At 36.2% G+C, this 27,325-nt stretch overlaps 1 protein-coding gene across 1 annotated transcript in view; it reads left to right on the top strand.

The window, feature by feature from the left end:
* WNK3 (WNK lysine deficient protein kinase 3) overlaps positions 1-27,325 on the top strand; it is a gene marked incomplete at both ends in the record, with an annotated part of 180,415 nt that overhangs the window by 13,044 nt on the left and 140,046 nt on the right. Inside the window, 4 exons of the mRNA XM_084258456.1 lie at positions 5,023-5,195; positions 5,955-6,175; positions 7,104-7,261; positions 23,369-23,457. Coding sequence (XP_084114582.1) covers positions 5,023-5,195; positions 5,955-6,175; positions 7,104-7,261; positions 23,369-23,457 — 641 coding nt within the window. The remainder of the gene's footprint in view (positions 1-5,022; positions 5,196-5,954; positions 6,176-7,103; positions 7,262-23,368; positions 23,458-27,325) is intronic.

Here is a 27,325-nt window from a genome sequence, read left to right as displayed (position 1 = left end):
TTACTATCACAGGAGGAAGAAAGTAAAGTCAAAGCATTAGATAGGATATTATGAAGTTATTTTTGTTTATTTCACAGGTTAAGAAGATAAAGACCTATAAGCACCAAAAATATGCTGGCTAGTATTTTAAACTCAGAGTCACTGATAGATTCAGGGAAACTGGATGAATATATAGCAATTTGTAAGAAATTTGGGGTGCATTTCTTTCACAATAGAACAGATCTGCCAGACTAAGTATGAATGAATATAGAGGACTTGGATTATATAATCCACAGAATCCGTTTGGTGGGTATGTAGAACCTTATATATTTTAAATAGTCTACAAGTCATTGAAAAAGTTCGTTAAATATGTGTCCCAAAGAAAACCTTAAGCTAAAGAAAAGAGATTTTATATTCTGCATCACTCAAAAAAGTCGAAAATAAATAATAAACAAAAGGTTTTTAATTGACTGGAGATCAGAAGTCACACTCCTAGATAAATTTTAGATCAAGGAGAAAATCAAAACTGAAATTATAGACTACTTAGAAAGCAATGAAAGAGAGAAGATATTACAAAAAACTTTGTGGATCATTGCAAAATCTATACTGTGAAGAAAATTTATCACCTAAAATATCTTCATTATGGAGTTCTGGGTACACAATGATGGTAAAAGACACTTTAAAATGTCTTATTTATTGATGAACAATAGCTAGAAGGAAAATACTTGTCTTAAGAAATTAGGGAAATAACAAAAGAAAATAAGAGGCAATTAATAAAAATAAAATTAATCAAAAATGTAAACATAAAAGTAAGATAAATTCTGTTTTTTCGGCTCTCTGAAAAATGATTAAGATGAAGACATAAGAGGGTAGATCTGATGAAGACATAAGAGGGTAAAAATATGTGAAAGAAAAATGAGAGATGAAATGTCACCATACTCTGGAAAAGAGTAAAATAATTAGAAATAATATGAGGTGCAACTCTGACAACAAATTTTCCCCAGCATTATAGTATGAAACATTTTAAATACTGAGTTGAAAAATTATACATATAAGAATAGATAATAGCAAAATAGTTTGTAAAAGGACATATACCTTATGATAACAACCTATGTGAAGTTTTAGCACTTTATGAAACTATATTGCTTATGGATACAGACATGTAATTTAAAATATTTAAAAACCTTTCAAAACCTTAAACACCCAGTTCAGATAATGGTTACTTCTGGGAAGGGAAGAAAAGGATAGGATCAAGGAAAGGGATACCTAGGGGACATCATCTATATCTGTAATGTCTTATTAAATTTGAAGCAACCATGGCAAAAAGTTGAAGTTCACTTAAGCTGAACCTTAATCTTAAATTACCTTAATCTTTACACCTGCATTTTTTTACAGTTTAAAAAGAGAAAAAGCATCAGGAGTAAGTGGATTCAGAGCTTGATTTTTAGGTAACCTTTAAATGGCATGTGATTCCAATGTTAAAACTACTTAATCCCATTTGATTTCTTAAAACCATTATAATCTAATACCAAATCCTATGTGCTGCATTAAAGAAAAACTATAGGTTAATCTCAAGTGTGAATGTAGATGTTAAATCATTAGTAAAAACTCACAAATAAAATTCATCAGTGGGTGAAAAGAATAATATATTACAATTAGGTAGGCTTTGTTTTAAGATTTTAAGAATGGTTCTATATCAGGAACCCATCAGTAAGCCATGTAATTATATCAGTGGGTGCTGAGAAAACATTTGATAAAATTTGGCAGCCACTCCTAATTTTAAAACAAAAGTAAAACAGGAATATAAGGTAATTACTTCAACCTGTTATATTTGCAAAAAACAAAAAAAAAACTATGTAAACATTCTAAGCTACAAAATAATAAAGCTATTTTTATTAAAATCAATGAAAGTTAGTGATGACTATTATTACCATTATTTTCAAAATTGTTGTGGATGTTTTAGGAAGATAAGTAGTGTAAACATTTGGAAAGAGATCACTCTAGAAAATCCCTGAAGAGAAAATTAGAAGGGATAGAAAGACAAAGTAGAGGCCCAAGCCTTCATTTGTATACTAACTTTTTCAGAGTTAATGATTGCCCAAGGCAGTAGAGCAAGAGTCAAGCCAGAGACCACCCACTTGATATCAAACCAGATAAAGACATTGCAAGAAAACTCCAGACTAATATCCCTTATCAACATAGAGGAAAAAACATTCAACATCACATTAGCACATCAACTCTGGCAATATGTAATTTGATTTATTAACAGATTATAGAAGGCAAAATATGATCATTTCAATAGATGTAGAAAAAGCAGTTGAAGAAATTCGATATCCATTTGTGATAAAAACTCAGCAAACTTGGAACAGAATGGAACCCTTTCAACCTGATAAAGGTTCAGATCTTTTGTTTGAATCCTCGTATTTCCATCACTACTCTGGGTTTATATTTTGTCTTTTTGGTAGGTTTTAGGAAGGGAGGGGAATTAATTTAATAAGTTGTCAACCATCCTGAAATGGAAATCGGTAGCTAATTTTTTTCCCCTTTTATTGAGGTCACACTAGCTTGCAAGACTGTATGTGATTCAGAGGTATAGGATCACACCCTTCAGGTGTTGTTACCACACCACAACCACTATCAAGACACCCATAAAACTCCACCATAGTCCATTGGACTACACCCTTTACATCCTCCCACTCCCACTTTGCATACCTAAATTTTTAACTAGCATGCTATATGTTTCTCTATCAACATCAAAACTTAAAATCGTTTCATCACTTCCTTTTGTTCTGCTCCCCTTACCAAAGACAAAGTTTTTTATTCTTTCTTTTTTATTAGATTTTAATGAATTATTACAGAATTTTATGGCTTACTCTTAAGTAAGCTATATCTTAAGTAGTTTCTTATTGTTTATTGTTTGCTACACTCTACTTTTATAATGATTTTATTTGATCACATTTTTTAAAGTTATATATATTTTACATCATTGTTCATTTTTGTACAATGCTTGCTTTCTTTTCTCAGGTGTAGTCCCCATAGAATTCCCACTACCAATTCACCCGTGCACCATCACCATAGTCCCATATGCTCGTCCTGCCCTTGTTTTGATCCCTCTCCCTCCTCCTCCCCTGAAGAATGTCTCTGATTTATAGTTGCCTGTTAATTTGTTTTGTTTTGTTTTGTTTTGATTTTTATTGTTATTATTTTTTCCCTGACCCCTTTTTTGGTTCTTTGACCACATCTTTAATTGAAATTCTTTGAGTTATTTTTTTATTTTTCCTGAGGATAGCTTCGTAGGTTGCATCTTTTTTTTTTCATTTTTTATATTCCCCATACAATTACAACCCCCTTATTTTGACCCCAAGCCCTCCTTTCCCCGCCCCCTACCCGCCATAGAGTGTCTCTGGTTCATAGTTTGTCGATTTTGATATTTTCTTTCTTATAGTTATTCTTTTTCCTGGTCCCTTATTTAAGTTTTCTAGATTCCTGCTATGAGCGAGACCATCCGTTTATTGTTCTTTTTCTTTCTGGCTTATTTCGCTGAGCATGATCCCTTCCAGCGCCATCCATGTTGCTGCAAATTGCATGTGTTTATCTTTTTTGAATGCTGAGCAATATTCCATGGTGTATATGTACCATATCTTCTTGATCCAGTCCTCTATTTTTGGGCATTTGTGTTGTTTCCAAAGCTTAGCTATTGTAAATAGTGCTGCTATAAACATAGGGGTGCAGGTGCTCTTCGGAATTGATGTTTTTGTGTCCTTTGGGTAAATACCTAGGAATGGAATTGCTGGTTCATATGGAAGCTCTATGTTTAGTAGGTCAAGAAATCTCCACGCAGCTCTCCATAGTGATTGGACCAGTTTGCACTCCCACCAACAGTGCAGGAGACTTCCTTTTTCTTCTTTGAGTTAAATTTTAAGAGTGTATGGCATGACACACTTTCTGTGTTCTTGTTTTCATGGAAATCTGTATATTTTCCCCTCATAAACTTAATTGATAGCATATCTGCAACATATCAGAACATTAGGGTCACAGTCATCCCTCAGAATTGTGTATGCATTGCTCCTTTGACTTACAGCATTTAATGTAGCAGATTAGTGGTCCAATTTCTTTTTCTTTTTTTTTTTAATATTTATTTATTTATGCATACAAGAGCTAGGGTATAGGCCAGAGATGCGGGGGGTGAGAGGATTCACCAGAGACAGAGTAGGGAACAGAACAGGCAGATTGACTGAAGTACACTGCTGAAGGGAGCAGCGGGTGAGACAAAAGAGGTCTGCTGCACCATGTGGGTTTCTCCCTGGCCGCCCTGTGATTGAACTCATGCTGCAGAGGCTGCGGATTGATTCACAGCGAGATGCTTAACCCCTTGTGCCACCAGGGAGGCCTTAAGGGTCCAATTTGTTTGAAAGTCTTTCACTAGTTGGTAACTTTATATTTTTGTTTAAAAATATGTTGGCAATGCAGCTATTTAACAAGAATAAATGTCTTATGTGAAGAACATTTTGATTATTCCTGCCAAGACATTATAGATTCTCTAGATGTGGAAATTCCAGGATTTCTTAGGTAAACTTGTTTATTATTTCTTTTGATTATTTTTCTCATTTTGAGATCTGTTTTTCTTTCTCAGCAAAGGAAATTTTATTTTTTTATCTTTCTAGCTTTACTGATATAATTGACATAAAAATGTATAAAGTTTAAGGTGTACAACATTATGATTTGATGTATGTATATACTGGGAAATGAGTAAGATGAAAATTTTAATTAACACCTGAGATACTGGCTTTCAATATATTGATTTATTATACAGGTGAATTTATAACATAGTTATGAAATGTAACAACTGCTGCTGTTGCTATGTGAGAACAGTCAAAGTAAGTAACAAAAGGCATGAGTGCATATGTAAGTCCTGAGTAAAAAAATTATTAGGCAAAAATAAATATATACAGAAATAAATACAATAAAACACTCATTTGAGTGATGTTAGAAATGTACTGAAAATTTCTAGACTTTAGTTTGGAAATTGTTCCTCTATTTCAGGACCGGAAATTAACCAAAGCTGAGCAACAAAGGTTCAAGGAAGAAGCAGAGATGTTGAAAGGTCTCCAACATCCCAATATTGTTCGATTTTATGATTCCTGGGAATCGATTTTAAAAGGAAAGAAATGTATTGTATTAGTGACTGAACTTATGACATCAGGAACCTTAAAGACGTAAGTTGATCCTGATAGCCCTGATGGAGTTTTAGTTGTAAATAATTTTCAAGAGTTAAAAAAGCTGTTGATTAAAGATTTTGTAGAATCTAAATCTGTGTTTCAGGGCAGAATAAAAAATTAGGATATTAATGAAGTTTTTTTTTTGTTAGAAAACACAATGTTTAGAAATTAATATTTGTTGTATATTATAGAAATTTAGAATTAGAAATCTATAGAGATAATGTCATTTTGTAAAAGATAATGAAAGGGTGGTGTATGGCCTGTTTCACATATCCAGTGAGCAGTACTATAACTATGTAGTTATGGTCTGTTGCTTCATTTCTGACTACAGTTTTTCATTAGGTAGTATAATCACTTATTTGTAACTCTTAAATGTAGGGTATATATGTTTTCTGTTTCCTAGCATCTTTGTACTAAAATTTTACATAGTTAAACTCTTTGGTGATTTACAAGCAGTTATTAGGATGTAGAAAAGAGCTTTCATTTTAAAATTGTGCTGCCATTCTACAAAAGGTCACTCTAATTGTAATGATTCTTATTTTGAATTTAAAATGTTAAACTTGGTCGAATGTCTTTTCTAGGTAAGAAAGATTTAGATTTAAAGTTTTTTCACTATAGAAGACAACATAAAGCAACTCAGTGATGGCAATTGTAATACATAAAATATCAACGTAGCTTACTTGATTTACCCTGTTAGTGCTCATATAATAAGAAAGATATGTAGGTTTACGTGTGGTCTTTTGTTTCTTTGTATAGGTACTTAAAGCGATTTAAAGTCATGAAACCAAAGGTCTTAAGGAGCTGGTGCAGGCAAATTTTAAAGGGGTTGCAGTTCTTGCACACTAGGACTCCTCCTATTATTCACCGGGATCTGAAGTGTGACAATATTTTCATCACGGGACCCACTGGATCTGTGAAGATTGGTGACTTAGGACTAGCCACCTTAATGCGCACATCATTTGCTAAGAGTGTCATTGGTGAGTAACATTTTGTAGTTTAATGGATGGGCAAAGAGATTTGTTAATTGTGTATGTCTAAAAAAGGGATTAGCAAATTTTGACTCATGGACCAAATCTTATCCTGCTGACTAATTTTGTCCATAAAGTTTTATTGGAACAGTCACATTTACTCTTTTTTGTATTGTGTATGGCTGCTTTTGCACTTCCATAGAGTTGATAATTGTGAGAGACCACACACCAAAGCCTAATGTATTTGCTTTTTTACCCATACAGAGAAGTTTGCTGACCCCTGGCCTAGAATGTGAATTTGCTTTGAAACATCCATTACTTGTTAACTTATTTCAGAGACATCCTAGGTGTATTTCTTTTATAAACACAGTGATACTTTGTTTCTAAATATACCGGTATGCTTTTGCTAAAAAGAAGGACTTTTTTGTGCAAATTACCCTACAAGGATCAAAAGTAGGAAGATACTGATACAGTACTATTACCTCATCTATAAACAGATTTGTTTGTGTTTCTTATTGAGGTAACATAGGTTTACAACATTGTATATGGTTTAGGGGGAAAGGTTCACACCTCCTCAGATATATGTTACTACAATAGTTTTTCTTGTGTGGGGGATATATTTAAGATTATTGAAATGTTCTAAGAACTGAAGAAAGAGGACTTACTAATTTGATTCAGAAAAAATTGAATAAAAGAATAATAAAATTAAAATAGATTTTAGTAATCGTCTAAAGTTTGAGCACTACTAATTATACTTTATCGTGATTAAAAGTAACATAAAATATAGATATAGCAGGTATTCAACAAATTTTGCATTTATAAATTTGCCTCTAGGGAGCAGAAGTTAAATCAGGTAATTCTTATGGCAAAGTGTATGTCATCTTTGTGAATACATTTGCCTTTTTAATAAAAATGTGGTTGTGGTGTTGTTTTATAGGTACTCCGGAGTTTATGGCCCCAGAGATGTATGAAGAACACTATGATGAATCTGTGGATGTCTATGCTTTTGGAATGTGTATGCTGGAAATGGCTACTTCAGAGTACCCCTATTCTGAGTGCCAGAATGCAGCTCAAATATACCGTAAAGTAACCAGCGTAAGTATAATTTTATTCTTTTTACTTAACAAATTGCCACATTTCATAGGTCAATTAAGTCAAACCAAATTTTGGCTTACTTCTATATAATTGTTATAAAACAAGCTTTTAGATTTATGCTCTCTACCTATACTCTATTGGGGTCATATAAAATGTTCCATGTTAGTGTCTTGGGATAATGTACAAATATATCATCTATATCTGCTTGTTAATACTATTTAGATATTTACTAGATATATCTTATTTTCCAAAATAGAATAAGAAAGATTGGCTAAATGGTTTTGAAGGCTTCTTCTAGTTATGAAAGCCTAATTACAAAAGTGCATGCAAAATATGGTTCAATGGATATAGCATTAGATTCCCTCCTGTGAGTAATTGTTTTGTGTTAGAAATTGCAAGGGATGCAAATGTGGTTATAAAGTGTTGGCTACCTACAAAGAGCTTAGAGATTTAGTAGGGCAATAATACATATTGACAAATAAATATAAAAATAAGAAGATAAGAGTATAGGTAAGGGATATGAGGCAGGTAGAAACAAAATATTAGGACTATTTCAAAGAAATCTACTTCATATGTGGTTGAGTGGCTCAGGATAGGCCGTGAAAAAGACCATTGGAGTGTTTCAGGTGACTAATACTAATAGATGTTATTATTAAATCTATACTGTATGCTACATGCTATCTTTTTTTTATCCCTACAAAATGGCATGATCTTCAATTTGTATACAATGAGACTGAGAATCAGAGGTTTTGTGAAATAATGGTGGTATTTGACACCAAATATGTCTGACTTTAGAGGTTTGTGTGGGGAGGCAATACAATAAATAAGGTCACAATTGGGACACAAGTCAATTGTCAATAAAAGTATGAAGAATGAAATCATATCAAGCACTCTTCCTGACCATAATGCAATAAGGCTGGAAATCAAATATATAAATAAAACTACAAAAGCCTTAAATACATTGAGGCTGAACAACATGCTGCTTAATAGCTATTGAACTAAGGAGGGAATAGAAAATACCTCAACACTAATGAAATGAGAATAAATGCTATCAGAATTTATAGGGTACAGCAAAAATGGTCTTAATTACAGTACAGGCCCATGTTAAGAAGCAAGAAAAGTCCCAAATGAACAACTTAATATTATACCTAAAGCAACTTGAGAAAGAGGAACAAGCAACATTAATAAAAGGAAGGAAATAGTAAGAGTAGAAAAATCAATGACATGGAAATCAAAAAGCCCATACAAAAGAGCAATGAAATTAAGAGTTTGCTCTTCAAGAAGATAAAATTGATAAACTTCTAGCTGACTAACAGAAATGAAAAGACAAAACAATAACAGAATTATAAGTGAGAAGAGAAATTACCACAGACAGCATAGAAATACAAAGGACCATAAGAGATTACTATGAACAATTATACATCAATAAATTTAAGAAGAAATGGAAGAAATGGAAAATGGAAGAAAAGAAAAAAATTTTTTTTGTGGGACCCTCACTGACAGCGGGGGAACGAACTGGTGCTGTAGAGGCTGCGGGCAGCCTCGCAGCCCAGAGCTCAACCACTGGGCCACCAGGGGAGGCCCAGCAATGGAAAAATTTTACAGTGGTACAGTTTACCAAGACTAAACTGAGAAAAAACAGAAGAGTTGAATAAAACTACCAGAAGCATGAAAATTGGAATAGTAATTTTAAAAAAGTCTTCTTAAAAACAAAAACATTGAGCCAGATGACTTTACAAGAGACTTCTGTTAAACCTTTAAAGAACATATGCCCATCTTGGCAAAATTATTTCTAAACAAGAAGAGGAAATTTTCCCTAATATGTCTTATGATGCCATCATACCAAAACCAGACAGAGAGCACAAGAAAATTGCAGACCAGTATCTTTGATGAATATCAATGTGAAAATCTTCAGTGAAATCCTAGAAAATTGAGTTCAACAATACATTACAAGGAAGGCTTATGCATCATGATCAAGTGGAATTTATTCCAGGGATGCAAGGATGGTTTAATATATGTAAATCATTCAATGTAATACATTATAACAACAAAAGCTAAAAATAATAATAAATCAATAAATGTAAAGAAAGCATTTGAGAATATTCACCCATTTTTTATTAAAAACAGAACAAGATGGGTATAGACAAAATCTATCTCAACATAATAAAGGCCATATCTCACTCACCTATAACCAATATAATACTTAGTGGTGAAAACTTGAAAGCTTCCTCTTTAAGATCAGGAACGAAACAAGGATGCCCACTGTGACCACTTCTGTCTAATTTAGTATTAGAGGATTTAGCTAAAGCAATCAGACAACAACAGGAAATAAAAGGAATCTAGGCTGGAAATGAAGAAATGGAACTCATTTGTAGGTGATATGATACTATATATGGAAACCCCTAAATACTACCAAAAAGCTACTTGAAAAAATAAATGAATACAGTGAGGTTGAAGATTACAAAATCAACGTACAAAATTATTTGCATTTGCATGTGCAAATAATGAATAAGAAAAAAATTCTATTCACAATCACATCAAAAAAATCAAATACCTAGGATTTTATCTAACCAGAAGGTTAGGCTATATGTAATAAAAACTGGAAGACTGTAAGAGTCTACTGAACAAGACAAAAAGATGGAAAGACATTCCATTTTTATGGGGAGAGCCAATAATCAAAATGACTATTCAACAAAAGAGATGCATAGGGGCCTCCCTGGTGGCGCAAGAGGTTAAAATGCAGCACTGTGAAGCTGTCCGCAGCCATTGCAGCATGAGTTCTATCTCCGGCCAGGGAGGTGACCCACATGGTGCAGCAGACCTCTCCTGTCTTGCCTGCTGCTCCCCTCAGCAGTGTATTTCAGTCAATCCGCCTGTTCTGTTCCCCACTCTGTCTCTTGTGAATCCTCTCACCCCCACACCTCTGGCCTGTACCCCAGTTCTTGTATGCATAAATAAATAAATATTTTTAAAAATTACTTAAAAAAGATGCATAAATTTAATTTGATCACTATTAAAATGCCAACAGTAGTCTACAAAGACATAGGGCTAAAATCATTAAAATTATATAAAATCATGAAAGGTCTTGAATAGTTAAAGGAATTCTGAGGAAAAAAAAAAAAAGGCGGGGGGGGGGGAATTGGGCATCCCTGGTGGCTCAGGAGGGTAAGTCTCAGTGCTATCAAGCTTTCAGCAGTCACTGCAGCATGAGTTCGATCCCCAGCCAGGGAGCTGACACACATGGTGCTGCAGACCTCTCCTGTCTCACCTGCTGCTCCCATCAGCAGTCCATTTCAGTAGATCTGCCTTTTCTTTTTTTTAAAGATTTATTTATTTATTTATACAAGCACTGGGTACAGTCAGAGACACAGGAGGGTGAGAGAATTCACCAGAGTCAGAGCGGAGAGTAGAACAGGCAGTGACGAAGTACACTGCTGAGGGGAGCAACGGGCGGCAGGAGAGGTCTGCGCACCATGTGGGACCCTCACCTGGCGGCCGGGGATCGAACCGGTGCTGCAGAGGCTGCGGGCAGCTTCGCAAACCAGCGCTCAACCGCTGCGCCACCGGGGAGGCCCAGATCTGCCTTTTCTGTTCCCCACTCTGTCTCTGGTGGATCCTCTCACTCCCCACTCCTCTAGCCTATACCTCAGTACTTGTATGTATAAATAAATAAATCTTAAAAAAAGGGAAAAAATGAGTTATCATGTTACCTGATTTTAAATTATGATAAGCAAACTAATTACAACAGTATGATACTGGAATAAAAAAAGACATATGGATTAATGCTACGGAATCAAAAGCCCAGAAATTAATCCAGGCCTATATGAAGTAAGGAGCCATGGCCATACTATGGGGAAGGAGAGTCTCTTTAATAAATAGTGCTGGAAGAGTTACTTAGTTTTTACTGGGCCCCTCCCATTGTATACAGAGGTATACATATTATGATTAAACTTCTTTTTGGTATTTTTTCTCATCAGTCTTTTTGATATTAATTTGATTATTTACCAGTCTAGGAGAACAAATAGAGGAAGGGGAAATTACCCCCTTGGCTCCCAATTTAGCTTTATCCACATTATAACTTCAACGATTGGAAACTCTTTGGCCCTGAATGGCCACTGTGGAAGAGATCATAGTACTTCTGTCAAAAAAAAAAAAGTTGGCAAAAAGTGATGTTAAGAATTTTTTCAGAGGACCATCTCCTTTCGTAATGACCACCCTCAGACCCTCCAAAAAGCCCAGGATTGTCAAAAAGTTTCCCAAGCAGTTCATCCAGTGCCCATCAAAGTGATGGGCAAAATTAAGTGCAGTTCATCCAGTGCCCATCAAAGTGATAGGCAAAGTGTCAAAATTAAGCATAACTGGCAAAAACCCAGAGACACTGATAAGGGGGTATGTAGAAGAATCAAGGGGCAGAGCTTGATGACCAGCGTTGGTTATGAAAGCAACAAGAAAACAAAGCACATGCTACATAGTTGTTTTCAGAAATTCCTGTTGCACAATGTCAAGAAGCTCAAAGTGCTGCTGATGTGCAACAGATCTTTCTGTGCTGAGATTGCTCACAATATCTCCTCTAAGAAAGCAGCCCAGGGGCCTCCCTGGTGGCGCAGGCAGTTGAGCACAGTGCTTTGAAGCTGTGCGCAGCCTATGCAGTGCTGGTTTGATCCCCGCCGTCTTCAGAGCAACCCACATGGCGAGCAGACCTCTCCTGTCTCACCTGCTGCTCCCCTCAGCAGTGTATTTCGTCAGTCTGCCTGTTTTGTTCCCTGCTCTGTCTCTGGTGAATCCTCTCACTCTCCTGTGCATCTGGCCTGTACCCCGGTTCTTGTATAAATAAAAAAAAAGCAGCCCAACTATTATTAGAGTCACCAATCCCAATGCTAGGTTGTGCAGGGAACAAATAGACAGTTTTTGTGTACATTGTATTGTTTTAATACAATTTTAAAAGTGTTATACATACACACAAAATAGTGCTAAGTAAAGTAGATGGACGCATGTGACAGAAAGATGTTGGAACACTCTTTGACTCCACACACAAAAATAAACTCAAAATGGATTAAAGACTTAGATATAAGACCTACAACAATAAAAAATGTAGAAGGAAACATTGGTGATACAATTCATGACATCAATGGTAAAAGGTGTTTTTGGAGATTGGACCCCTATGGCAAGTGAAATAAACAATGGGATTGCCTCAGATTAAAAAGTGAAAGTATAAGTAAGTTAAAAAGACATCTACTGAGTGGGAGAAAATATTCACACATTACCCAACTGACATCATGTTAATATCCAAAAACACCAAACAACCCAATTAATAAATGGGCAGGAAATCTGAAGAGAGAATTCTCCGAAGAGGATAGATATCCAGTGGGCCAAGAGATGTGAAAAAATGGTCCACATCACTTTTAATAAGGAAGATACAATCAAAATGACAATGAAGCATAATGATCTTTGAGGGTGGCACATATTAAGAAGATTAACAAGTACTAGAAAGGATGTGCAGAAAAATAAACCTTAATATATTGTTTGCAGGAATGTAAAATAATGCAGCCATTTTGGAAAACAATGCAGACTTACCTTAAAAAACTGAACTTGAAAATAATATATGACCTGGCAATCCCACTTTGGAGCAGCTATTCAAAGAACATGAATCCATCAACTCAAAAAGTTACATGTTCTGCAAAGTTTATTGAGGCATTATTTATAATAGCTAGGATATGGAGACAACCTAAGTGCTAATTGTTAGAGGACTGGAGCAGAACTTATATGGTATATAAACATATAAGAACATTATATATATATAACATATATATGAAACTATATGGAAAAAAGAAAAGTTTACCATTTACAGGAATATGTAAGGAATTTGAGTGAATTATGTGAATAAAGCAAGTCAGAATGGCAAATAAAAAGATTAGATATTTATATAGTGGATAATTTGAAAACTAGTGGATACTAACAAAGTGAGTTTTCTGAGTTTAAGAGAGAGGGGAGGTAGGTGAAAGGCTGGAAAGGGGATCTAAGGGATGGTGGAAAAAAAGGAAAACAGTACTAGTAAGCTGATAAGTGTTTTAACATCTGTTTTTCTGAAAAAGGAAAAGTGCTGATTTCCTTGGTGTAAATACTAACACCGTGGCTGATTTTAAGTCTCCAGTGACCTCATTTAATGCAGATTTAAGAAGGGATGTTCGGTATCACTCATAGTTTTTTCATCATACAGGTAAAATAAATGTAAACAACTACAAAAGAAAAAATTATAAAGTATTTTAAAATAATTAAGAAATGGTGTTTTCAGTATTTATTACCCTGGCTTTTAATATAACTTATTTAATTGTAAGTTTATTTAATTTTAATTTTAAAATGATTGTGTTTAATAATCAGTTTGTAATATTCCTGAAAATGTAGTAGTTGGCTTTCACTACTGAGACAGTTTTTTAACTACTGAGACAGTTCCATCGCAGCATACATGTTATGAATGTATGGACCTTGTTTGGATCCTGATTTGAACAAACCAACTATAAGAATAACCAATGAATTTGAGGGGCCTCCCTGGTGACGCAGGAGTTAAAGACAGCGCTATCAAGCTCTTGCCAGCCACTACAGCATGAGTTCAGTCCCCAAACAGCCAGGGAGCTGACCCACATGGTGCAGCAGACCTCTCCTGCCTTACCCGCTGTTCCTCTCAACTGTTTTAGTACACCTGCCTGTTCTGCTCCCCTCTCTCTCTGGTGAATCCTCTCACCCCCACACCTCTGGCTTACACCCCAGTTCTTGTATGCAGAAATAAATAAATCTTAAAAAAAAAACACCACTGAATTTGGGAAATACGAGCATGGATTGACTGGGTTTTAGATGATATTAAGGGATTATTGGTAATTATGTTAGGTGGGATGAGGACATGATAACTTTTAGAGATGTAAACTGGAGAATTTCTGGGTGAAATGGTATGATGCCTAGGATTTGCTTTAAAATACTTTAGGATATGGGTCTCCCTGGTGGCTCAGAGGTTAAATGCAACACTATAAAACTATCAGCAGCCACTGCAGCATGAGTTTGATCCCTGGCCAGGGAGGTACCCACATTGCACAGCAGACCTCTCCTGACTTGCCTGCTGCTTCCCTCAGCAGTGTGTTTCAGTAGCTCTCCATGTTCTGCTCCCTACTCTGTCCTGGTGAATCCTCTCACCCCCCCACATCTCTCACCTGTACCCCAGTTCTTGTATTCATAAATAAATATAATAAATCTTAAAATATATGAAATAGGATAAAAAAATTGTGAGGCTATATAGTGGAAACAAGGATGAGAAATGGTGCTTTTGTTGTAGCTTTTGATGGATGGGGTTTCCTAGAATATTCTGGGATTTCTTAGAATATTCTACTTTTTTTTTTAAATAAATTTTATTTTTATATTCCCCATACAATTGCAACCCCCTTATTTTGACCCCAATCTCTCACCTCCTCACCACCACACCCCATAGAGTGTCTCTGGTTCATAGTTTTTCGGTGATTTTGATTTTCACTTTCTTATAGTTAATCATTTTCCTGGTCCCTTATTTAAGTTTTCTAGATTCCTGCTATGAGTGAGACCATCTGGTATTTTTCTTTTTCTTTCTGGCTTATTTCGCTGAGCATGATCCCTTCCAGCGCCATCCATGTTGCTGCAAATTGCATGTGTTTATCTTTTTAGAATGCTGAGTAATATTCCATGGTGTATATGTACCCCATCTTCTTGATCCAGTCTTCTATTTTTGGGCATTTGGGTTGTTTCCAAAGCTTAGCTATTGTAAACAGTGCTGCTATAAACATAGGGGTGCAGGTGCTCTTTGGAATGGATGTTTCTGTGTCCTTTGGGTAAATACCTAGGAGTGGAATTGCTGGATCATATGGAAGCTCTATGTTTAGTAAGTCCAGAAATCTCCACACAGCTCTCCATAGTGGTTGGAACAGTTTGCACTCCCACCAACAGTACAGGAGAGTTCCCTTTTCTCCACACCCTCGCCAACATTTGTTGTTGCTAGTTTTTTAATATGTGCCATTCTCACTGGTGTAAGATGGTAGTTTTGATTTGCATTTCCCTGATTACAAGTGATGTTGTACATTTTTTCATATGTCTGTTGGCCATTTGCATTTCCTCTTCAGAGAAGTTTCTTTTTAGCTCTTCTGCCCATTTTTTGACAGGATTATTTTATTTGTTGTTGTTGAGTCTCATCAGCTCTTTGCAGATTTTGTGATCAGATCAGTCCTTTATCATTAGTGTTGTGTGCAAAAATGTTCTCCCAGTCGGTGGGGTTTCTCTTTGTTTTGGTTATTGTCTCTTTTGCTGTGCAGAAGCTCTTTAATTTGATGTAGTCCCAGCTGTTGATCTTTGCCTTCACTATCACTGCTTTGGAAGATGTGTCTATAAAGATGTCTTTCATGTGCATATCACGTAGTGTTTCACCTATATTTCCTTCTACGTATTTTGTGGTTTCAGGTCTTTTGTCTAGTCCTTTAATCCATTTTGAGTTGACTTTTGTGTATGGTGTGAGGTAGTGGTCAAGCTTCATTCTTTTGCATGCAGCAACCCATTTTTCACAGCACCATTTATTGAACAAACTTTCTTTGCTCCAATGCATACTCTTTGCTCCTTTGTCAAAGATTAGTTGACCAAAAATCTGTGGGTTTATTTCTGGATTTTCTATTCGATTCCATTGGTCTTTGTGTCTGATCTTGTTCCAATACCATGCAATTTTGATGATTATGGCTTTGTAGAATAGTTTGAAGTCTGGGAGTGTGATGCCTCCGTTCCCTTCTTTTTTTTCCAGGAGAGCTTTGGCTATTCGGGGTTTTTTGTGATTCCATATGAATTTCATCAATAATTGTTGTATTTCTTTGAAGAATGACATTGAAATTTTGATTGGAATAGCATTGCATCTGTATATTGCTTTTGGTAGGATGGCCATTTTAATAATGTTTATCCTTCCAATCCATGAGCAGGGGATGTCTTTCCATTTCTTTGTGTCTTCTATTTCTTTTAACAGTGTTTTATAGTTTTCTTTGTATAGGTCCTTTACCTCTTTTGTTAGATTTATTCTGAAGTATTTTATTTTTTTTGTTTTGTTTTGATAATAAAAGGGATTGTTTTTTTGATTTCTTCTTCTTTGGATTTATTTTTTGTGTATAGGAAGGCTACTGACTTTTGCATGTTGATTTTGTATCCTGCCACTTTACTGAACTAATTGATGAGTTGAATTAGTTTTTCTGTGGAGTTTTTGGGGTTCTATATGTATATTATCATATCATCTGCAAATAGTGATAGTTTGACTTCTTCTTTTCCTATTTGGATTCCGTGGATGTCTTTCTCTTGTCTTATTGCTCTGGCTAGGACTTCCAGTATTATATTGAAAAGCAGTGGTGAGAGTGGACATCCTTATCTTGTTGCAGATCTTAATGAAAATGCTTTCAACTTTTCACCATTGAGAATGATACTGTCTGTTGGCTTGTCATAGATGGCCTTTATGATGTTGAGCTATGTTCCTTGTATCCCAAGAATTTCAAGGGCTTTTATCATGAATGGGTGTTGCACTTTGTCGAAAGCTTTCTTAGCATCTATTGATATTATCATATGGTTTTTATATTTCTTTTTGTTGATGTGTTGGATAACGTTGATTGATTTTCGGATGTTGAACCATCCTTGTGTCCCTGGAATGAGTCCTACTTGGTTGTGGTGAATTATCTTATGGATACATTGTTGGATTCTGGTAACTCAAATTTTATTGAGGATTTTTGCATCAGTGTTCATTAGGGAGATTGGCCTGTAGTTTTCCTTTTTTGTGTTGTCCTTGTTCGGTTTTGGTATTAGTGTAATGTTGGCTTCATAGAACGTGTTTGGTATTGTCCCTTCCTTCTCAATTTTTTGGAAGAGTTTGTGAAGGATAGGCACTAATTCATTTCTGAATGTTTGGTAGAATTCATTTGTAAATCCATCAGGTCCTGGGCTTTTGTTTTTGGGGAGGTTTTTGATTACCATTTCAATTTCGCTGCTTGTAACTGGTCAGTTTAGGTGTTCTATTTCTTCTTTATCTAGCTTTGGGTGATTGTAGAGTTGTAGGAATTTGTCCATCTCCTCTAGATTGTTGAACTTGTTTACATATAACTGTTCATAGTAGTTTCTGATTATTTTGATTTCTGCTGCTTCTGTTGTAATTTCTCCTCTTTCATTTGTGATCCTGTTTTTTTGTGTTTTCTCCGTTTTTTCCTTTGTGAGCCTGGCTAGGGGTTTGTCTACTTAATGATTTTTTCGAAGTACCCACTCTTGGTTTCATTGATCCTTTGAATTGTTGTTTTAGTTTCGATTTCATTTATTTCTGCTTTGGTTTTTATTATTTCTTTTCTTCTACTGGTTTTGGGATTTTTTTGTTGTTTTTTTTCTAGATCTTTGAGCTTCGAGATTAGGTTGTTTCTTTGAGTTCTTTCTTGTTTCTTGATGTGAGCCTCTATTACTATGTATTTTCCTCTTATTACTGCTTTTGCTGCATCCCATATATTTAGGAAATTGGTGTCCTCATTGCCATTCAATTCAAAGGATTTTTTAATTTCTTCCTTGATCTCCTCATTAGTCCAGTGGTCTTCCAGTAGTGTGGTTTTTGGTCTCCATGAGGTGGGAGTGTTCCTTGCCTTGTTTTTATGGTTTATTTTTAGTCCTTCATGGTCAGAAAAAGATGGTTGGTATGATTTCAATCTTGGTGTATCTGTTGATGTTTTTCTGGTGTCCCAGTATGTGATCAATCCTGGAGAATAATATATGTGCACTTGAGAACAATGTGTACTCAGATTTTTTTGGGTTTAGTGTTCTATAGATGTCTATTAAGCCCAAGCTCTCTAGATCCTTATTTAGAGCTTAAGTATCTTTACTTATTTTTTGTCCCGTTGATCTATCCATTGTTGATAGTGGTATGTTGAAGACTCCCACTACGTATGTGTTTTTTCTGATGTCTGTTTTCAAAGATGACAATAGTTGTGTGATATATTTTGGTGCTCCTCCATTTGATGAATATGTTAATGAGTGTTATTTCTTCTTGAAGTATTGTCCCCTTGATCATAATGTAGTGACCATTGGGGTCTCTTTTTATCTTTTTGAGTTTGAAATCTGTTTTATCTGATATAAGTATAGCTGTTCTTGATTTCTTTTTTGGTCCATTTGCTTGTAGGATTGTTTTCCATCCTTTAACTTTGAGTCTATTTTTATCTTTTGTAGCTAAATGTGTTTCCTGGAGACAGCAAAAGGTTGGGTTTTGTTTCTTTTAATCCAGCCTGCGACTCTGTGTCTTTTTATTGAAGAGTTTAGTCCATTTACATTTAGAGTTAATATTGATATGTTAGCATCTGTATTTGCCATTGTGTTTGTCTTTCCTTTGATTTTATTTATTTATTCTTTTAATTACTTTTTTTGGCCTACTTTTTTTGTTATTCGTCCCTCTGAGGTTCTAGCTTTAGGACTCCTTGTAGTATTTTTTGGAGTGGGGGTTTAGTCGTAATGAAATTCCAGAGTTTCTGTTTGTCTGGGAAGGTCCTTATTCTTTCTTCATAGAGGAAGGAGAGCTTTGCGGGATAGAGTATTCTTGGTTGGCATCTGTTTTCTTGGAGTCTGTTGACTATGTCCCCCTCCTCTCTCCTTGCCCGTAGTGTTTCTTTGGAGAAGTCTGATGTCAACCTGATTGGTTTTCCTTTGAATGTATCTGTTTCTTCCCTCTTGTCAGCTTCATTATTTTTTTCCTTGTCCTGGATTCTTGGGAGCTTTACTATTATGTGTCTTGCTATATTTTTCCTTTCTATGTGGAAGTTTGGTCTTCTTCTTGCTTCTTATATATCAATTTTCTGCTCCATCTTCACGTTTGTGAATTTCTCTTCAATTATCTCCTTGAATATTTTCTCTATTCCTACATCTCTTTCCTATACTTCTGGTATTCCTATAACTCTTATATTTCCTTTCCTCATGGAGTCAGATAGTTCCTGAAGTCTTTCTTCGGTCTTTTTCCTTCATACTTCTCTTTCCTTTTCTGTTTTGCTTCTTTATATTTCTGTTTCTTCAAGAGTACTTATTTGTTCTTCCATTTCATGTATTTCTGCTTTCATTGCTTTTCCCAGAGTTCTTTTGTGCCTCCATTAATTCTTTTATCTCCTGCATTTCTTTTACTTCCCTCTTTAGGGACTCAATTTCATTCTTCTGATCGTTGATTGTTTTCCCCTTATCATTGTTTTCCTTTATGACTTCTGTCACTTTTTTAATCATGGCAATTTTAATTTCTCTTTCTGGAAGGCTCAGAAGTTCTTCCAAGTTACTGTCATTGCAATCTGGGCGGTGGTTTTCTTTTTGTGGTGTCCTTTTTTTCCTGAGGAGTTACTAGGTTGCGTGTGGTTCTTCTACTCCCTGCTGTCTGTTTTCTAATTTGTTGTATGCATTGGGACAATGTTGGTGGGACTGGCCGGCATTTTGGGTGAACTTCTCCATCCCCTCTGGCTCCTCCAGGAGCCATCTGTTGGTTTCAAGCTGTCTTTACTGAAGAAGGTCCCTGTTCTAAAATGCTGATGCAGTGACACGCTCCCCTGTGCCCCTGGTCTGCCCCGGCGGTGGGTTCCCGCTCCCTCTCTTGGCTCGGACTGCAGGCCAGAAGTGGCCTGGCATGGGAGAACTTCCCAGCTCACCTCTGGCTCCTCTGGGAGCCTTCTGCTGATTTCAGGCAGTCTTTACTTAAGAAATATCCCTGTTATAAAATGGCGATGCGGGACGCACTCCCTGCGTGCCAGGTCTGCCCCGGCGGTGGGTTCCCGCTCCCCCTCTGGGCCCGACTGCTGGTCAGAAGGGGCCTGGTGTTGGTGTACTTCCCAGATCACCACTGGCTCCTCCGGGAGCCTTCTGCCTGTTTCGAGCATCTTTGCTGAAGAAAGGTCCCTGGTCTATGGGGTGTTGGTGATTTTTTTTCTGGTCTCTAGGTGGCGCCAGAGATCTCTCCTAGTGTCCTTGGGGAGCTGTTTTTTTTCACCCTGTGGGACGGGGAACAGAGTGGAAGTGGTGGGGAAAGCCTCAACATCTTTGGGGTCTGTGTCTGCCTTGTGCCCCACTGTTGTAGGGAACCCATGCCCCGAATTTCATGCCCCAGGTCTCAGTTCCAAAGCCCTCTGGCCCAGGACGCGGGCTGTAGCCCAGTTCAGTGTCCGCAGAAATGGCTCCTTTTGCACCCTGCTCCAGTGTCCGGGCACCTGGTTTCTGATTACTCAGTGAGGGACCTTCACCTCAGTGAGGGCCCCCGCGCGTCTCCCTGCAAGCCTAGGTCGCTGGCTTGGTGACCTGGTCTGCCGCGATCCGCGTTTGCTTTTCAAGAGTGCTGCTTTTCTGCACAAGCTTACCGGCTGCCCTGTGGCTGTGTGTAGGTCTCCGGGAGTCTTTGTTTTTCTCTAATGGCGCTTGGAGCCATTCGTTCACCTCTGAGGCAAATCCTGCAGGGTTCTCCACAGCTCCAGTTCACAGGGTGTGGTGGCTGAAATAGTTCCGTTCCACTCACAGTCCTGCTTGATGCATAGTTTGTTCTTGTTGGTTGTTTTAGTTTTTTTTTTTTTGTTTGTTTTTTTTCCTCCTTTCTGTTGGTCGGAGAGTGCTGACTTTGTGGGTGGGGGAGGGTAGCAGGGTTCTGAGCTTTCCTCCCTTCTAGTCCTCTTTTATGGCAACTTTCTTTTTCGGGTAATTTGCTGGAGTCTTCCGTTTATCTTCCGTGTCCCAGTTCTCATGGGACGTGCCACTTTTCCTCCCTATTAACTTTTTTTTTAATGGGAGACCTTACTCACAGCGTTTCTTGCTGCCATGTTGATCCTATCCTAGAATATTCTACTTTTGAGTATGTTTGAAAATTTCTGTAATGAAGACGTGAGAAAAAGATGTAAGGCTAGTACGTCTTTTTGGTTCATGTCCATTTACTGGGTGGCCTTAAATAGAAAAGAGTTTGTACTTTATTTTGTAAGTTGTAGCTTCCCAATTATTTTTATTAGGAGCAAAGGAAAGCAATAATTGCCCTTATCACAGTAGATTTTCATCTATATTAAAGCTTCTTGAATTGGTGTCCAACTTAACTTCTGATCTCACCGGATTTATCTAGTACAGTTGCCCTTCATCAGCATGGGTTTGAATAACACATGTTTGAACTGTGCAGGTCCACTTATCCATGAATTCCTTCCATTAAATATATTTGAAAATATTTTGGAGATATGAGACAATTTGAAAGAATTTACAGATGAACTGAGTAACCTAGAAATACCCCAAAAAATTAGAAAAGGTTAGGTATACCAGAATATATAAAACATGTACATAATTATCACTACTATAAAATATGCAAATCCATTATAAAATGTTAAATTTTTTCAAAACTAATGCAAGCACAAGCTGAATATGAGGCCATTTGCAGTCAAGAGAAATGTAAAGAAACATACTGACAGACGGTTCATCTGTAAACAGACAATATAAACTTATAGTACCCAAAAATATAGTACAGTACTGTAAATGTATATTCCTTATGATTTTATTAATAACATTTTTTTCTCTAGCTTATTATCAGAACACAGAGTATAATACATATACAGAATATTTGTTAATTGGCTTATCAGTAAGCTTTCCAGTCATCTGCAGGCTATTAGTAATTAAATTAATTTTATGCAGATTTTTGACTGCACAGGGGGAAGGAGTCAGTGCCCTTAACCACTCCTTGTCTCCATGTTGTTCAAGGGTCAGCTGTATTTGATGTTGGGTTTTCTGATTGTCACCTGCAAGATGTGACAGACCCAAAACTGTATCTTAGATTGAACTTACCCCATGAAAATTATTCCATTATACCTGTCTGCTTCTAGCTTAATTTGGAATTTTCTTAAGTGACTGCAGTGATCTTTGTTGGATTTTTAATCTGAATTTAATAAATTAAGGGTAATAGAATATAAAATAAGCAAATTCAGACAGTTAACATTATTATATGCATTTAGACTTTGGAAAAGTATTGGTTTAGAATTTCAGAGAAGCCCTTACTTGGAATTTTTATTTTTATTTTATTTATTTTTTTAAGATTTTATCTATCTATCTATCTATCTATCTATCTATCTATCTATCTATCTATCTATCTATCTATCTATTTATACAAGCACTGGGTATAGTCAGAAGCACGGGAGGGTGAGCGAACTCACCAGAGCCAGAGCAGGGAACAGAACAGGCAGACTGACGAAGTACACTGCTGAGTGGAGCAATGGGCGCGGCAAGAGAGGTCTGCGCACCATGTGGGACCTCACCCAGCAGCTGGGATAGAACTGGCGCTGCAGAGGCTACAGGCAGCTTTGCAACCCAGTGCTCAGCTGCTGCACCACCGAGAAGTCCCTACTTGGAATTTTTAAAGTGTTTTTTAATATTGATTTTTTTTCTGATTTCAAAAAAGTGCTTGTTTTTATGTTTTGCTAATTGGGATTATACTGTATGCACATTTTTGGACCATATTTTACCCTGTTTTATGTTTAAGTATGAGAATTCTCTGTTATTAGCTACTTTGAGAACATTTTCTGTTTCTGCATGTTAGCATATATTACAAAATTTATGTAACTTTGCCTCTCATTAGATAGTTCTATTATTTATAATTTTTCACTTTTTTTGGTAGAGTTATGACAGATTCCTTATCAAAAAAATTGTTAAGTTTACACTATGTGGGCCTCCCCTAGTGGCACAGCGGTTAAGCGCTGGGCTACGAAGCTGCCCGCAGCCTCTGCAGCACTGGTTCGATCCCCGGCTGCCGGCGAGGGTCCCACATGTAGCGCAGACCTCTCCTGCCGAGCCCACTGTTCCCCTCAGCAGTGTATTTCATCAGTCTGCCTCTTCTGTTCCCCGCTCTGGCTCTAGTGAATTCTCTCACCCTCCCACCCTTCTGACTGTCCCAGTGCTTGTATAAATAAATAAATAAATCTTTAAAAAATTTACACTATGTGCATATGTTTATTTCATTTAAAACTTGAATATGGTTTAGTCATAAAATTTATTTTAATAAGTGTCATATTGATTTGGGCTTTCAAATGCTTAATTTGTAACCAGAAGCCATTTTTCTTCTCCCAGGGAATAAAACCAGCCAGTTTCAATAAAGTCACTGATCCCGAAGTGAAAGAAATCATTGAAGGATGTATTCGTCAAAATAAATCTGCAAGGTGGGTACAAATGTAGTGAAATGACAAAACTGATGGACACATTTTCCTCTTAGCTTATACTGGGGCATTTTCTGACCTTCGACTTATGATGAGTATGACTTTTGAGTGGAAGACAAGCTGTACTGTCTAGAGTGAAGTGAGTGCATGTATTCTTTTTGCCATTTTAGATTTTTATCATGTGTTGAATTTTCCTTGAACCAACATTTGGGTTGTGTGTGTGTGTTTTTGTGACAAGTTTTCATCACCTTCACCCATCACTTTAAATGACAGTGAACCTCCACTAGGTTAACATGCTTGTAACAATTGATAGTAAAGAATTACTGCAGTGTCCTGATAAATACTTAATTGTTTTTATGACAGTTTTAAAAAAAATTTTAACCATCAATTCACCAGATGTTTTTTATTTGATCATATGTTATTGTGTCACGATAATGGTAAAGCAAATAGGGCTATTTTTTGTTCAAGAAATTATATTCTAGATTTATTTGTGTTACAATTCATATTTTTCTTAAGGATACTGTCCTTTAGTTTTAGCTTATTTTTTTTTGTTAAGTCAGAACTTTGGATAGTCTGATTTATCTTGGTAGGTTAGTCTTTTGATTTTTAACCTCCTTATTGATTTTGATTAATAAAGATGGTTTGTCCTTTATAGAAATTATTTCCACCAATATATCATTGACTGTTCCCTGTTTTTATTAGTTTTCTATCCAAATTTAGTTTGCATATCTGAAAATATATGAAGCCACTAAGGTAAAGCTTGTTTTATTATAACCTTATTACAGAAAATTCTTAGTGCTTATACCAACAGGGTATATATGGGTATGTATATATTTAAGTATGGTAAAATATATCTAACTTAAAATTAACCCTTTTAATTGTTTTAAATAGCATTAAGTACATTCACATTTTTGTACACCTATCACTATTTCCGAAAGTTATTCATCAACCCAAACAAACTGTACTCATTAAGCAACAACTCCTTATTACCTCTTCCCCTCAACCTCTGGTAACTTCTACTTAATTTTCTGTCTCTCTGACTTTGCTTACTCTTGTACTTCATATAATTGGAATCATATAATATTTGTCCTTTCGTGTGTAGCTTATTTCACTTAACATAGTGTTTTCGAGATTAATCCCTGTTATAGCATATATCAGAATTCCCTTCCTCCTTAAGGCTGAATAATATCCATTGTATACACACACCACGTTTTTTTTTTTAAATAATAAATTTTATTTTTATATTCCCCATACAATTGCAGCCCCCCCCCATTTTGACCCCAATCCCTCCCCTCCCGGCCCGCCCCCCTAAAAGTGTCTCTGGTTCATAGTTTTTTGTTGATTTTGATTTTCACTTTCTTATAGTTATTCATTTTCCTGGTCCCTTATTTAAGTTTTCTAGATTCCTGCTACGAGTGAGACCATCCGGTATTTTTCTTTTTCTTTCTGGCTTATTTCGCTGAGCATGATCCCTTCCAGCGCCATCCATGTTGCTGCAAATTGCATGTGTTTATCTTTTTTGAATGCTGAGTAATATTCCATGGTATATATGTACCACATCTTCTTGATCCAGTCATCTATTTTTGGGCATTTGGGCTATTTCCAAAGCTTAGCTATTGTAAACAGTGCTGCTATAAACATAGGGGTGCAGGTGTACTTTGGAATGGATGTTTCTGTGTCCTTTGGGTAAATATCTAGGAGTGGAATTGCTGGATCATATGGAAGCTCTATGTTTAGTAGGTCCAGAAATCTCCACACAGCTCTCCATAGTGGTTGGAACAGTTTGCACTCCCACCAACAGTGTAGAAGAGTTCCTTTTTCTCCACACCCTCGCCAGCATTTGTTGTTGCTAGTTTTTTTAATATGTGCCATTCTCACTGGTGTAAGATGGTATCTCATGGTAGTTTTGATTTGCATTTCCCTGATGACAAGTGATGTTGAACATTTTTTCATATGCCTGTTGGCCATTTGCATTTCCTCTTCAGAGAAGTTTCTTTTTAGCTCTTCTGCCAATTTTTTGACTGGATAATTTTCTTTGTTGTTGTTGAGTCTCATCAGCTCTTTGCAGATTTTTGTGATCAGTCCTTTATCATTAGTGTTGGGTGCAAAAATGTTCTCCCAGTTGGTGGGGTTTCTCTTTGTTTTTGTTATTGTCTCTTTTGCTGTGCAGAAGCTCTTTAATTTGATGTAGTCCCAGCTGTTTATCTTTGCCTTCACTATCACTGCTTTGGGTGATGTGTCTGTAAAGATGTCTTTGATGTGCAAATCACGTAGTGTTTCGCCTATATTTCCTTCTATATATTTTATGGTTTCAGGTCTTATGTCTAGTTCTTTAATCCATTTTGAGTTGATTTTTGTGTATGGTGTGAGGTAGTGGTCAAGCTTCATTCTTTTGCATGTAGCGACACAGTTTTCCCAGCACCATTTATTGAACAAACTTTCTTTGCTCCAATGCATAGTCTTTGCTCCTTTGTCAAAGAATAGTTGACCATAAATCTGTGGGTTTATTTCTGGATTTTCTATTCGATTCCATTGGTCTGTATGTCTGTTCTTGTTCCAATACCATGCAGTTTTGATGATTATGGCTTTGTAGTATAGTTTGAAGTCTGGGAGTGTGATGCCTCCATTCCCTTCTTTTTTTTTCAGGAGAGCTTTGGCTATTCGGGTTTTTTTGTGATTCCATATGAATTTCATCAATAATTGTTCTATTTCTTTGAAGAATGACATTGAAATTTTGATTGGAATAGCATTGAATCTGTATATATTGCTTTTGGAAGGATGGCCATTTTAATAATGTTTATTCTTCCAATCCATGAGCAGGGGATGTCTTTCCATTTCTTTGTGTCTTCTTCTATTTCTTTTAACAGTGTTTTATAGTTTTCTTTGTATAGGTCCTTTACCTCTTTTGTTAGATTTATTCCCAAATATTTGATTTTTTTTTTGTTTCAATAAAAAAAGGGATGTTTTTTTTTATTTCTTCTTCTTCAGATTTACTGTTTGTGTATAGGAAGGCTCCTGACTTTTGCATGTTGATTTTTGTATCCTGCCACTTTACTGAACTGATTGATGAGTTGAATTAGTTTTTCTGTGGAGTTTTTGGGGTTCTCTATGTATATTATTATATCATCTGCTAATAGTGATAGCTTGACTTCTTCTTTTCCTATTTGGATTCCGTGGATGTCTTTCTCTTGTCTTATTGCTCTGGCTAGGACTTCCAGTATTATATTGAAAAGCAGTGGTGAGAGTGGACATCCTTGTCTTGGTCCAGATCTTAATGGAATTGCTTTCAGCTTTTCACCATTGAGAATGATACTGGCTGTTGGCTTGTCATAGATGGCCTTTATGATGTTGAGGTACGTTCCTTGTATCCCAAGAATTTCAAGGGCTTTTATCATGAATGGGTGTTGCACTTTGTCGAAAGCCTTCTCAGCATCTATTGATGTTATCATATGGTTTTTATATTTCTTTTTGTTGATGTGTTGGATAACGTTGATTGATTTTCGGATGTTAAACCATCCCTGTGTCCCTGGAATGATTCCTACTTGGTCATGGTGAATTATCTTATGGATACATTGTTGGATTCTGATAGCTAAAATTTTATTGAGGATTTTTGCATCAGTGTTCATTAGGGAGATTGGCCTGTAGTTTTCCTTTTTTGTGTTGTCCTTGTTCGGTTTTGGTATTAGTATAATGTTGGCTTCATAGAACGTGTTTGGTATTGTCCCTTCCTTCTCAATTTTTTGGAAGAGTTTGTGAAGGATAGGCACTAATTCGTCTCTGAATGTTTGGTAGAATTCATTTGTAAATCCATCAGGTCCTGGGCTTTTTTTGGGGGGAGATTTTTGATTACCATTTCAATTTCGCTAATTGT

Source organism: Talpa europaea (genome assembly GCF_964194135.1).
Source record: "Talpa europaea genome assembly, chromosome: X".
Taxonomy (NCBI): Eukaryota; Metazoa; Chordata; class Mammalia; order Eulipotyphla; family Talpidae; genus Talpa; species Talpa europaea.
This window is presented reverse-complemented; position numbering and strand designations above follow the sequence as displayed.